Source organism: Lichenostomus cassidix, chromosome 10, assembly GCF_008360975.1.
Source record: "Lichenostomus cassidix isolate B80296 chromosome 10, HeHo_3.0, whole genome shotgun sequence".
Classification (NCBI taxonomy): domain Eukaryota; kingdom Metazoa; phylum Chordata; class Aves; order Passeriformes; family Meliphagidae; genus Lichenostomus; species Lichenostomus cassidix.
The window spans coordinates 18279656-18293460 of record NC_139491.1 but is presented as its reverse complement, the minus strand read 5'-3'; the positions used below and the strand labels follow the sequence as shown (position 1 = coordinate 18293460).

At 51.9% G+C, this 13805-nt stretch overlaps 1 protein-coding gene across 2 annotated transcripts in view; it reads left to right on the top strand.

Moving 5' to 3' along the window:
* The window catches only part of PPCDC (phosphopantothenoylcysteine decarboxylase), a 33583-nt gene that overhangs the window by 17260 nt on the left and 2518 nt on the right, over nucleotides 1-13805 (top strand). The window contains exons 6-7 of one of the 2 annotated variants that reach the window (XR_014854365.1): nucleotides 7416-7660; nucleotides 11847-11919. Coding sequence is in view for 1 of the 2 variants with exons in the window: in XM_085071014.1 (XP_084927140.1) it covers nucleotides 5175-5212 (38 nt within the window). In the remaining variant the exon portion in view is untranslated. Of the gene's footprint in view, nucleotides 1-5174; nucleotides 5741-7415; nucleotides 7661-11846; nucleotides 11920-13805 lie in introns of those variants that run through there. The other variant, XM_085071014.1, reaches the window with a different exon arrangement.

Below are 13805 nucleotides of genomic sequence, written 5' to 3'. Positions count from 1 at the left end.
AGCTTGGCTTTGGTGGGACAACCTCCCAATTAAAACTTGCAGGTGCAGTGTTCTTCCCCTGGCCACCTGTCTCCCTGGGTGCTTGAAAAATTGTTTCCAGGAGTAATTGAGTGTAATTAGAAGCTTGAATTCCCTGGAGCTGGGATGCTCAGAGATGCACAGGGGGTTGAAATAATCCAATGGGGCAGTTCCCTGCTAGGTCTCATTCTGTCTGGGGTTTTATTTTCTCTGCTATGTCTCACCCTGTCTGGGATTTTAATAATGGAATCTCATGTTGTCCTTTAGTTGGAGACAGGGATTTTTCTCTGGGAAAGCTGGCTTTGGTGTTGTACCTCACTTTTCTGACTCTCTGGGGAAAACCGCATAAAGGGGATGGAATAACCAAAAAACCTTTGTGCTGTGCATGGCGATGAGGAATAAAGGTTACTGCAATCATCACAGTGAAGATAAAATGAATGTACTCTTGACCATAGGCTCCTGAAACCTAAAGGGAAATGGGCTCTGCATGGAGACTCCTAAAATCAGGCTTAAAATCAGGCTCCATCACGTGTGATTGCAAAGACCCCTCCGTGTGAAATTAGGGAGTGCCCAGGATGCTTTCAATCCCCAGTCCCATGGCATTCAACCCCTGGCAAGTCATGGATGGCCACTGCCAGCTGTGGAGGGGTGAGCACCTCAGGGGCCCTTCATGCCCCTGGTCTGTAGGAGTACCCAGAAAATCCCCCCACATCCTGCTTCCAGCGCGGGGCAAGCATGCCAGGACAGGCAGCGCCGGTTTCCCAATGCCAAAACAGGCTGGGGGAGGGTCAAACACAGTGATAAAAACTTTATAAAAGGGATTTATTCCTACATGGCTCCTCAGATGGCTGGAAGAGCCTTTCCCCAGGAGAGCTGTGCCCCCGGAGCAGCCTGAGCCCCCAGGTCTGGCTCTGCTCTGTCTCGCTTGATTTACATGGGGTGCTTGGGTGGTTTATAGCTTTGGAGAAATATGATTCATGAACTCCAGCGTGATAAGGATGAGGGAGGAAAGAAAAGCCACGTCAAGCTGAAGGAATGTGGCCGGTACAGAGCCCAGCCTGCGGCTGGCAAAAGCCCTGGGAGAGGGGATCAGGCGTAAAAAGGGACAAGATGAGAACATGTGCCTGAAAAAATGGCTGAAAGTCTCCCATCCCTGCTGCAGGGGCTCTTGTCCCCCAAATCCACTGCAGCTCTGAGGCCATGAGATGGCTCCAGATAAACTCCATGGAATGGGTCAGCCAAACTTCCTAACTGGGAATAATTTACAGCCTGAGCTGTTGTGTTTGCTTAGGGCTGCCTGTGCTCTCGGGGTTGCAGCCTCCCTCCAGAACACTGCTCTGCTTCCCCAAGGATAAGGAACAGGTGTGGGGGTCTGGAGCTACGACAGAGCCATCCCAGCCATCCCAAAGCGAGCTCCTGTATGAGTGGCAGGTGAGGGAAGCATTGTCCCCTCGTCCCCTTGCTCTGCTGGGCAGCACCATGTGGCTGCTGGGCACGTGGCTATGCCGAGGTTTCCTTCAGCAGTGGGCATGAGGGTGGCAGGGAAAGCCCTGACCTGGTTCCTGCTGCCCCCTGTGCAAACACATCATGTTTGCCATCCTGGCAAGCACAGCCCCTTTATAAAGGCAGCAAAATTTGGCTGTGAGGAGACAACACAGCCAGTATCAGAGAGAATTCCAGCTGTGGGATGGGCACAGGCAGACCTCTGCCCCTTGTTCCCCTCCAGAATATCCTTCCTGAGGGTGGGGAGCTTCTGCTCTTACAGCATCCCCAGGGAATTTGCATCCTGCATATCCTCAGGGTAAGTCTGCTCTGAGATGCTCTGGGTGGATGTTCTTTCCAGCAGCATTTTTCCATCCATAGGAAATCGCTCTTGGAGCCAGGGAAAAAAGCTGCTGAGGTGGTGGCAGGGTGCTGGCAGGGTGCAGCAGAAGCACCCAAATGCCTCCAGCCCATGAACCCTGCCAGTTGCCTCAGCAGAAAATCAATATTGACCCTCTGTCAGGGCTTGCATGCACCAGCACTCCCACTGCCAAAGCAGAACAAAGCCCAGCATGTCCCTCCAGTGCCGGCTGTCTGTGCTAGCTCTTCAAAAGTAATCATCATCAAATAGTGGGGTTTGCTGGGGTTTTGTTGGAAGTCAAATACCTGGAAAAAGTCATGGAGAAAGAGAGCCCCAGCTGCTCTGCTTCTTACTCCTCACCCTTCTCTCCTTCCCCTGACCCAGCATCCATCCTCCCCCAGAGCATCCATCCAAGCTGGATCACTGCACAGGAAGGGATGTCACCTCCCATCCCCATCACATCCCCAGCTCCTCAGAGGGCACTGTGCTGATGGAGCTGGGACATGGGAACTGGCAGCACCTCGGGGAAATAAAAGCTGAAGTGGTTTGAAGGCTTAGCCTCCGAAGGGGGAAGGTGGTGGGGGAGCAGAGAGGAACCAAAACCCGGTAGCAGAGGAATGGGTGGAGGGCGAAGGAGAAGTGAAAGCAGCTGTGATTACTGAAAGCCCAGATGTGAAAGAGTGGGAGCACTATCTTTGGGGCTCTCACTTCCTTGTCTGTGCAGGTTTTCTTGGCTTAACTCTTTTCCTGTCTTTGCTCATAAATTCCGCCCTGGGGTGGGTGAGGTTGGTGTCCCTGGGGGTGGGTGTCACATGTGCCATCGGAATTTGGAGTTTGGGGACTGCCAGCATCACTGCATGGCGGGGTTGGGGGAGGGGGAGTCACCCAGCATCCGCATGTGTTGAGTTTTAGACCATCCACTCCTTGCCAGGGATGCAGATACATCCAAGCTGCATCACCCCCCTCCACCCCTTTCCATCCCATGGCATGTGGGCTGCATCTGCATGTTTGTCTTCTGAATAAGGAGCAGACTCCCAAATATATGGCTCCTGTCCCCAAATATTTTGTGCAGGACTGGGCACCTGGTGGTGGGGCAGAGTGTTGGGGTACGTCAAGCACCTCAGTAAAAAGCCATTTTAAGATGAAAGACTGTCACCAAGGGTTGAAAGAGCTCCTAGCCTGGTGCCAAGCAAGGGTTTTCTTTCTCCAAAAATTAGCGATGCTTCCCCTAAATGTTCCTTATCCCTGCAGCCTCCACACTTAGCTTTGGGTGACAAAATCCTGCAGGTGTGTGTGTGTGTGTGTGTGTGTGTGTGTGTAAGCAATTGAACAGCTCTAATTAAAACAGTGCACCCCCCCCATCCCTGGAAAGAGTCAGCATAACTAGGCCATGACCTCGGCTGGGCTGTGTGACTACTGTCCTCTGCAGGACCCCAAACCTGGGCTTAAAGTTAAGCCTGGGATTAGAGGCTGTGCTGAAGCCAGCGGGGTGAGCCCCTCGCTGTCCTGAGTCAGCAGAGCAGCTCCACAGGGAAGCCCCGGAGCAGGCGAGGGGCCTGGCAGCTCCTGGGGTGTTGGATGCTAAAAGGAGGGAGCTGGCTGAGGGTCCCCTGAGCTGTCGGGGACAAAAACCTAAGTAAAAACAACACCCCTCCCACACACACCTGTCGGGTTTAGCCTGCTTGAGCCTCCGTGCCTTGTCCTGCTATGGAAGGAGCATCCTCATTATCCCAAAACCTCCCCGGGGCTGTCTGCCCTCCATTTAAAGCCTGGCTTTTCTCTTCCCTCTTCTCCTTTAATGCTGCTGGGTCAATTTTCCCCCATTTCCTCTATACTGGCCTCACATTTCGTAGTTAAGGAGTCAATGCATCAATCCTATTCCAGGGATGGGGAGGGAGGCAGGTCCTGCTCCATGCCGAAAGGGGATGCAGAAGGAAACGTCTGGGGGCTTTCCCGCTGAATTAGACCAACACAGGAAAGAAAGGATAATATAATTAGGTGGGGAGAAAGGCAGAAGAAAAGTCACTCCCTGAAACCCAACCCCTTTCATCCCGCAGCATCTCGGCTGGGAGATCACAGGCAAAGCTGGGTCAGATGCTCTGGAACTTTTCCAGGCCTCGAGTGTTTAAAGAGAAAGGTTATGTACCTGGGAGATTTATTTCATCTCTTAATTGGTTGTTTGTTTACATGACTCGGGAGCTCTTTGCTCATGTTTGCTTTGCTGGCTCACTCAGCCGCTGAAAATCCCGGCCAGCCAGTGCCGGGCTGGGGCTGCCCTTCGGCTCCAGCTCCTCCCAGTGCTTCCCCATGACCCTTCCCATCCCCCGGAGCTAGCAACCTCCCATGTGCCGCTGGGACGCTCCTGGTGAGGTTCTACCATGGAAACCAGGAGATGGTGGCGATGGACCCTTCTGGGCCACGATTTGGGGCTCCCTCTCTCCCGAGCATCCCGCCAGGCCCAGCGGAGGATGAACTGCAAAACACCACGGGTGTGGGTTTGGTTTTGCCCCTTGTGAGAAAGGTCCTCTCACTACTTAAATTTTGAAAGAATTTATTCACTCATTTACATAATACAGACAACGATAAGAGGCTTAGAATGGCTGTCTGCCGTTACACAAAGCGAAGTGCAGCGCTGGGTGCTTAGCCACTGATGGGAGAGTAGCCAGAGGCACACCCTCGGGCTAGGGGGATACAGTCTTTATAACCCCCTAACCCCGCCTCCTTCAGGTGCTCCGATGGACTCTGTCTTTAGTCCTCATTGGCACTTCGTTTCTAGGGTCTTCTGATAGCTTAGCTGCTTGCCCAGCTCTCCCCTTTCTTAACCATAACGTTTAAGTTAGCCACAACAAATTAACAATTAGACATAACAAACCTATAGAGGTAACCATAACATTTATCAGTTAACCCCACCAAATCTATAGAGGTAGCCATAACATTATCAGTTAACCCCACCAAATCTATAGAGGTAGCCATAACATTATCAGTTAACCCCACCAAATCTATAGAGGTAGCCATAACATACACACAAACATTAACAAATAACCATAACAAATACCTCATAACCCTTTACAAAAGCTAACTCCACGACTTCATTTATAACACCCCTGGTCTTGGTTGTCTGCTGGCCTCAGCCTGCACAAAATTTTGGAGGAAAATCAGTTTTCTTCCACTGTGGCTCTGTAAAGGAGAGCTTTGGAAACACCTGGAAAAGTGCTACAGCTTCTCTCTCATCCTCCTCTCTTGGCTGTATATACAGTTTATGTTAATTTTCTCCTGGTTTTATCTCGGTTTATGTTAATTTTCCCCTTTCCAGGTGTTCCCTGGGGCTCTTTGGCCCAGCGGGTGTCCTGATGGGATGGTCCCCTCCACCTCATCTTGGATGGGACAACCTCTTTCCCTCCCCCTCCCTGGAGCCAGTGGATCCTTATCTCGGCCTGGCATGCATCCCTGGAGGGGAGAGGGCAAGCTTTGCTCCTGGCTCAGGCGATAACGAGCTGCCACCCAGATGGATCATTGGGAGGACCTTGGGAGGAGCAGCCTCCGGGCTGATGGGGAAGCCGAAGATGGAGGGGGGATCATTCCCAAAATGAGCTGGCACTGCCCTTGAAATGAGGAAGGTGTTTCCAAAACAGGCAGGTTGGCCCCGAAACACCTCCCAGCCCCTGCGGCTCTCATGGAACTGATGTCAGCAGTGGCCACGTGTGTTCGGGAGGAGCTGATGGGTGTCAGTGTAGGAATGTGGGGATTTGGGCCTTTTTGCATGGGTTTTTGGGTTGCAGATGTGTTAAATTCTGGGGTTTTTGGTTTTTTTTTCGAAATCAATCCCTTTCTCAATCTTTGCTCAATGCAGACCAATACACCTTGCTAAGGGATAAATCAAAGCTGTCTCTCCTCCTCACTCCCCTTCTCTTCGATCGAAGTCTGCATCAACACTGATAATTAAAACCGTATTTGGGGGAAGTTTGTTGATTTATCCTCTGGGATTTGTTTCTCCTCCTGGAATTTTGAACTGCTGACATGGAGGAGGATGTCCCCAGGTGCTGCCCACACTTTTTTGTGGGGATTTTAGGGAAGGCACCATCTTACAACCATCCCAGGCCGTGATGGTGTCTCCAAGCTTTGAGGTTGTGAGGGCATCCTGTGCTGCATCCCCTGTCCATCCCCAATCCCTCGGAGTCAAATCCAGCAGGACACAGCCACCCAGCCATAGGCCATCCACTGAGCCACATGAGATGTTTGGAGCAGCAAGGAGGTCAGGAAGCTCCAAGCTGATGCTGTCCTGAGATGGTGGGATGGGAGGACCAAAGGCTACGGGGAATTTTTTCCTCTTGCTTCAGGGTGTTGGGGAAAAAATGTATAAGGATGTGGTGATGGGATGGCCACAGCCATGGTGGGTAAAGGAGCCTTTTCTAAAAATTCATCATTGCATGGGGCTGAAAAGTCCTTCTGGGGCTAGAAGGTCCAAGGTGGACTTGTGAGCTGGGAATCACCTTCTGGAGAGCAGATGGGACCCTGCACTGAGTGTAGTTCTGCTGGTGCTGACTTTGATTGGAAAGTGCTGTGGTTTGGGACTGTGGCAACCAGGGAAGGCTCATCCTGGATTTTCCTGGGCTGGAATTTATGTATGCCACTGGCCAGCTGATGAAAAGTCTGGAAAACCCAGGACTTGTCATGTCTTGCAGAGCCACTGGCTTGGCGTAAGCAAAGGCCAGGTCACTAATTACCTGCCTGAGGACAAAAAACTTGTGGATTTGTGTTTTCTTAGCATCTGATCCCAGGAGGTCCCCATCCAAGTGGCACCAAGAGTGCCCCAGGGAGATCTAGCGTCCTTCTGGAGAACAGGCAAAGCAGGAAAAACTTTGAAAGCAAGAGAAGGAGGAGATCCCTGGGTGTCACTGAGCAGCTCTTCCAAGCCTGGCTGATGCAATGTGAGCCATTCCAAAGGCTGGGAAACCCTGGGAAGTCCCCAGGAACTTTGGTGGCATCAAGGCCAGCTGCCAGAGGGGGCTGGGGAGGCCCCAGCCTGGGGGCAGATGCTGAACTGGGGCCAAGCTGTGGTTCCCTGTGGGAAGAGCTGATCCAGCTGCTGTGGATCAGATGACAGCAGGTACACCCAAGGGATGGTCAGCCAGGAGTGAACCTCCTTCTAACATATTTCCATGAACAGCAAGATGATGAGGATGTGGGGTTGGGATGGGGAGAAGTAGGGCAGAGGGTCATTTCAGCCCTGAGCAGCTGTCTCTCTCCTCTCCCTGGAGTGGTAAAGCCATGCCTGAACTGGCAGCATAGTTTATCCCAGCACCATCTCATTCCCAGACATCTTTCCTGGGGGTTTCCACCATAAAAGCGCTGCTGAGGGACCAGCAGGTGAGCCCCAAAGTTGGTGTCCCAGTATGAGAGGGATGGGAAAGGACAGCTTGTACGTCCAAGGAATCAGCTGGTGGGATGTCCTCTCCCACACCAGGCTGGAGAAGGTCCTGCAGCCCCATCCAGGAATGCTGCAGTGGGCACAGCCAAGAGCTTCACTCATTTATTATTTTCTTTTCCTTTTCAGGCACTGAAAATTGCTGCGTGGGAAGAAAGGTGTCTGAAGATGATGAATGGCTTTGCTATGTTTGCCAAGCAAATGTTTTCCTTTGATGGGCACCAAAATACCTGGGCTTGCCCTTTGTGGCTGGAAGAGTGCAATTCCCTAAAACTGCTCACAAATACAGGTCAAATTGGTAGTTTCAGGAGAAAAAGAGGAAGGCTGGAGGTGCCATGAGAGAGGAGGAGAGAGGCCAGGCTCAAGGCTCTGAGGTATGTGATGTGCATGTGCTGCTTCTCTCCCAGCCAAGGGGATTTTCCATTGACCTGGATATGAGCAGGGCATGCTGCATCCCTCCCACCAGTCCTGGCTCAGAGGAACTGGGTTAGATGAGCATCCCTGAGTCTGGAGGTGGGGAACCACACTGGGATGGATGCTCCCAGGGATGCAGCACCCCAGCCTCAGCTCCTTGGTTTGTGTGTTGAAATCGGGGATTTCCCATAACAGGAAGATTGTGGTGTTTCCCTCTGCTTCTTTGGAAGAGCAGCATGTGGGCTGTGAATCATGCCTTGGGTAGCAGAGATCTCCCGGGCTTGCTCCCTGCTCCTCTAAATATCCATCCATCCATCCATCCATCCATCCATCCATCCATCCATCCATCCATCCATCCCTTCCCAAGTCACTGCACCATACCAGGTGGTCCCTGTCATCCCAAACTCTCTGTCACTGCTTCTTTCCTCCCTGTGGGTGGGCTCACAGGGATTTGGGGTTGTGGATGTTGGTGCACATAATTTATCCTGGTTTATCTGCTCCATTTGGGATGTATTTGTACTTTCTCAAGGTAAATCTGAGGAGCAGACCCTAGGCAGCTGTTGTGCTACAAAAACTTCACTCCAGTGGGCTGGGATGGATGGATCTCATCAGAAAAACATTTTTAAGCTAAAAAAAAGTATTTATTTATTTATTTGGAATAGCTTTTCTTTTGGTTTTTAAAACTGCTTAGCTGGTTCTTCAAGGCATTCCAGCCTCAGCAGCATCCCATGGTGAGAAGTTCCCTGGATGAATGCACAGCCTTAGCTCACCTCTGCCAGGGCAAGGATCTGGCACTGCAGCATCACCAGTAATTTTCCACCCGTCTCCACACTGTGGAAATACACCCAGGCTTGGAAAAAGCCTAGAAGGGAATAAAGAAGACACTTGGCCAGTAGAGCTTGGCCAGCTCCCAGCTCAAGGAACAGCCTCAGGTTCATCCCCAGCTCCCCGGCACTTGGCAGGCTCAGCTGCCTCAGCTCCTACAAATGGGACAGACCAGCAGCATCCCTGCCAAAACCCCGGGTGCTCTTGCTCCAGCAGCTCCCTGCGCCCACGGGTTTGCTGCAAGAGAAAAAAGGGGGAAAAGTGACCTTTTTGAGGGGTTTGCTTGGGATTTTTTCCTTCATTCTCACTGCAGAGCAAAGGAGAAAGGGAGAAGGAAAAACTTGACACGGAGGGCACAGCGAGGGGGAGGTTGGGGACAGGGGGGATGTGGTGGTGGGAGGTGAGGTCCCTTTATGAGGCTCTAATTGCTGCAGCCAAAACCCATATTAGCCCGATGAGTGAAATTAGGTTTTTACAAGGGCAATAAGGTGTCCCAGCCTGCCGGGGCAGTGATTGCCAGCCTGTGGCCTCGGGCTCTGAGAGGAGCCACTGGTGCTCCTGCTGCAATTCCACTCCAGCTTGGCAAGAGAGTCCAGCCCGTTTCCCAACCTCGTGGTGCTAATCCATTTTACCTCAGTGGTGCAGCAATAACCCCCAGAGCCATCACCACCTCCCACTGCCGGCAGCTGGAGAGCACAAGACGTTCCCAGACAAGGCTCCTCACACCCTGCGTGGCCCCGGCAAACAAGGGCAGCTTCCCAAATCCCACGAGCATCCTTCCCCCTGTGGCTTTCCATGGAAAACACCTTCCTCGGAGAGTCACTGTCCCCAGCCCACCTCCTTGAAAACTCAGGTTCCTGTGCAAAGGGTGGTGAAACAGGCTCGGATGGGGACACCAGGGGCAGACATGGCCGAGGTCTGTAATGTCCTGATGAGTCCAGAGAAGATAAGTGATGAGAGGGTGATGACTCACTATTTCTTGGGCAAAACCCAGGACCATCCAATGCATCCAGAATGTCTGAAGATGTTTCTCCATAGGATTTCTCCTGACACAGGAGGTTGAGGGCGACTTCACAAAGCAGTTCCTGGAAGAGGAACTTCCTGCACATGAGGACCATCGCCAGCTCACTCTGCTGGGTGTAGAAGTTCATCAAGGCCTGATGTTTTCCCTGGGTCCTCTGCTTCAGCCGATGGTTGTGGAGGAAGAAAACCCATCCACAAAGTGACGCTCCTGCATCCAAGGCAAAGCGCAGCAGTTAATCCCTGGGGACAGGCTGGCCAAGGGTTGGCCAGTCTCCAGGGTCAGGACTGGCAGGCCTGAGCAGAATCAGGAGGAGAAGGTTATTTGGTGGTGATGGACATGAAGTAAAGAAGATATCCCTGTTCCCAAGGTGGCTGAAGGGAGCTGGAGTCACCAGGATTTCACCCCATGGGAAGAATGAGTCAGAAAGAGCCAGTCACAGGGGCAACCACAAGGATCTGTTATCACAAGGATCTATTACCGCAAGGATCTGTTATTGGTGGAAAATCTGTCTCATGAGGACATCAAAGCAGCTCCTTGTGTGCCAAAACGAAGGGGGAGGGAAGACAAGAAGGACAAAGATCCTCTGTGCTGGGCAAGGAGGGTTCTGTGGCCCCCAGCCCCTCTAGTATGGTGCAAGGGGACGTTCAAAGCTCCAGGTCCTTCCATTTGAGAGCTTCTTCTGCCCATGCTGACAGCCCAAGGGCTGGGGAAGCTGCGAGGGGAAGGTCTGGGCTGAGAGTGTGTTATTCACCTTGAAACTATGTGAGTAAACACAGAAGGCTCCTCTTCCTGGTCCCACCTCAGCAATGAGGATGCAGACTGGAGCAGACGAGTCTGAATCCACATTGGCAGATTAAGGGGATACACTACTCTGGTGAGTCGTCGAGCCAAACCACCCAGGAGAGGAGGAAGGTGAAGCTCCAGTTGCCCTCCTGGGACACCTGCTCCAATGTGGAGCTTCTTGGAGCTGTTCCACCAGGTGGAAAACATTCCTCTCCCACTCTGGAGTTTTTATCACCTGTATCACCCTGGTTTTGTCACTGAGCAGCAGGGACATTCACAGCTCACTCTGACACAGCAGGAGTGGAGCCCACTGGGGAGAGCCCAGTTGAGAGAACCAGCACCAGCTGGGAGGAAGAAGAGATGATCCCGCAGGAGAGAGACCTCCCTGCTGGCACAGCAAAAGCCTCTGAGCTCCAGGGATTTGGTGGCCACTCCTGCAGCCATGAGTCCCATCAGATCCTGATGCCTTCCACCTTGGTCCTTGGCGTTTCAGCAGGAGCTTTGGCTTTTATCTTTATCATCCATTTTGGTGTCCTCTTCCACATCAGTGCCACATGCTGAGTGTTCCTAGAGGAAGAGGGGAGACCACTCTGGACCTTGCTAGAGGGAAAAGAGCAGCCTCCCCAGTGGGACTGGGGCCCACCCGGAGCTGGGTAGCCTTGCAGAAGACTGAAGTGTTTCCAGCATTGACAGTGGTTTCTGCAGGCAGGAGAGGGAACAAAATGGTCAAATTAATCACAATTCCATGCCTGTCCTCCAACACAGAGTAAAGGAATGTGGGAGATACCACAGCAGTGCCATGCAAACACCCTGGAGAGCTGAACCTACTCTTGACCCCAGTCAGGAGGGAAAAAAATGGGTTTAAAGACTTCTGGAACGTCTCGGTGCATCCATGGCTGGATGGATGGGAGGCAGCTGATAGGTGGATAGTCTGCAGGAACACTGAACACACGGACATTGGAGATGACTGGTGGAGAACAGAGTCCAGAGGTGTTAGTCTTGTAGCCATTCCACACTGCAGATCATGTAGAAATAAATTAATTAACCATTCCCGAGCTTTAGGTACAGGCGGCAGCATCTGTGCTGCCACAGATACAGAATCCCCTTGGGAGCAAAGCCACAAGTGGGAGGAGAAGGGGAAGAAGGTCTCTGTGTTGCTGAGGTTCAAACTGGATGGAACCTGTGGGAGACTAGAAAAGTCTTGTGGAATGAGTAAAGGGCCTTTGCTCGCTTTTGTTTGGGAAATGTACAGCTGACACGTAGACAAGAACAAGTTCTATAAGCTTCACGTGAACAGTGCCTGCTGAAAGTGCAAATTGGTTGAGGGAGCACGTGAAGAGTAGCACAGGAGGTTATGATAAGGGATGTGGCAGGGGGCCAGCATGTGTTTTGGGATTTTGTTTAGTTAACAAGAATGCTAACAAGAATATTTTTAGCACAGTATAAAAAGAAGAATGTTTTTAGCACAGTGTAAAAAGCCTTTGCATAGTTGTAATAAACATCTCTCTTTGCAGGAATCACTGAGAGACCGTGCCTCATTTGCTATGGGAACCAGAGTGGGAGAAAAAGGGAGGAGAAAAAACAGAGGTAAGAAATTGCAGCTTCCTCAGGCTGATCCCTTGCAAGGCTCACTCGGAGTTACATCATGGTGCTTCTTAGGATGCAGATCCCTGAGAGCCACAGCTCCAGAGCCTCTGGAAGGGCAGCCACCTTCACTGGTGATGTGGAGCTCCCCTGTCCAGCAGCCAGGGCAGGAGGGGTGGCACCCCAATCCCAGCCACGCCAGTGAGGCCAGCTTCCCAAACATGGACACTGCTGGTGTCCCCACAGAAGGACTTGGCTTCATTTTGGAGCCCAGGGAGGTTGGACATGGGGTTGGCTCCTGTCCCTGCTCATCCTGGTGATTCTGGGAGCTACACACGTGCTTCTGGCTGGAGCAGAGGGCAGCTCACCAGCTTCCCTGGCTTGGCTGTCACCACATCCAAGGCTTTTTCAAGACCACAGGTCCATTCCTTACCACACAGCACCGAGCAAGGTGCTTTCCCTGCCCTGCCTGCCCTCTTCCTCTTGCTCCGAACCAGGAATGCTGGGGTGTCCCTGGAGGTGCCCAGGGAACAAATCTGGGCAGGGGACTGCTTCTCAGTGGAAGGGCAGGATGTGGAGGTGGCAGAGAGGGGAAGCTCACAGGGGAATCCCAGCCCAGGGATCTCTGCTCCTGGGTATGAGATTCCTGTGAAAAGCCTTTTCTCATGCCCCAGGATGCTCCTCCACTCTTGGTGCTGGGGAGAAACTCTGCTGTGGGACTGCCCTGGATATTCCATGGGTATCCTTGGGCTTGGGGGTGGTTCCTTCCTGCAGGTAGGGAGTGGGAGAGCCAACCCAGTGCCTGCATCCTGCCCACTGAAAGAGCAGGGAGAGTGTCAGGGGCATCGCCAGGGCTGCCACGGTCCCAGGATTTCCCACAGATGGAGCATCCCAACATGCCAAGCTAAGCAAGTCTGGCTGTGGAATTCAGCGCTGGAGCCATGGACTCCAAGCCCATGTCCTGATGCCTGAGTGGTTTTCCACAGCTTTGGATGGGTTCCATCAGCTTGTGGGTTGCTCCAAGGGGCTTCTCCCTCCCCCCATCCTCCCCCGGGGTTTCACAGGATTTCACCTCCCATACTGGGAAACAAAAGCAAAAAGAAACACCAAGGCATTTTTATTATTATTTTTAAGTGCAGGAACAGCGTGTGAATGCTGGAGCAATAATTCAAGTGGGAACATGGAGCTGGAAAGCTTTCAGCTCCCAAACTCGACCCAAGCCTCGGCAGTTGGCTTTGTGCTGCTCATTCATCCACAGGGTTATTTTTGGATTCCTCCTCCTGGGAGAACAGGATTCGTTTTGTTTTCAGTGTTCCTTGGAGAGCAGCTTGCTGAGGGAATGATTTAGCAGAGAAAAGCTCTCTTGGCTGGTGGGGTCCACTCAATTCCATGATTCCGGCTGGGAAGGTGATGATGTTTCATGCTCCTTGGGAGTTTATTTCCCCCTCTACTCTTGCTGGGGCTCAGATATCTCATTACCTACAGTAATTATCTAGAGATAATGAGGTACCTGCATCTCTGGGTTACTGGGCCTTGACTTTATTGCTTTCCTGGAGCAGCAAGCTGTGCAGGTTGAGATTTTTATTTATTTACCAATAACTATTGGCCCTGATGGGATCTAAATCAAAGTTTTGAAGGAGATAAAGCTGGATAAAGGTTGGATGAGCAACCAGACCTGCCCATGCCATAATTTTTTAGAATCATAAAATGGTTTGGGTTGTAAGGGACTTCAAAAATCATCCAGTTCTAGACCTAATCTCCTAGTTCAACCTAAAAGGCGGTCTTACCCTGGGTGGAAGGAGACCCAGAGCAGGGAGGAGTGGGAGAAGCTCTGAAGACCTACCCCAAAAAACCTCAGAGCATTGGATCTGACTTCAGGGCAGGGATAG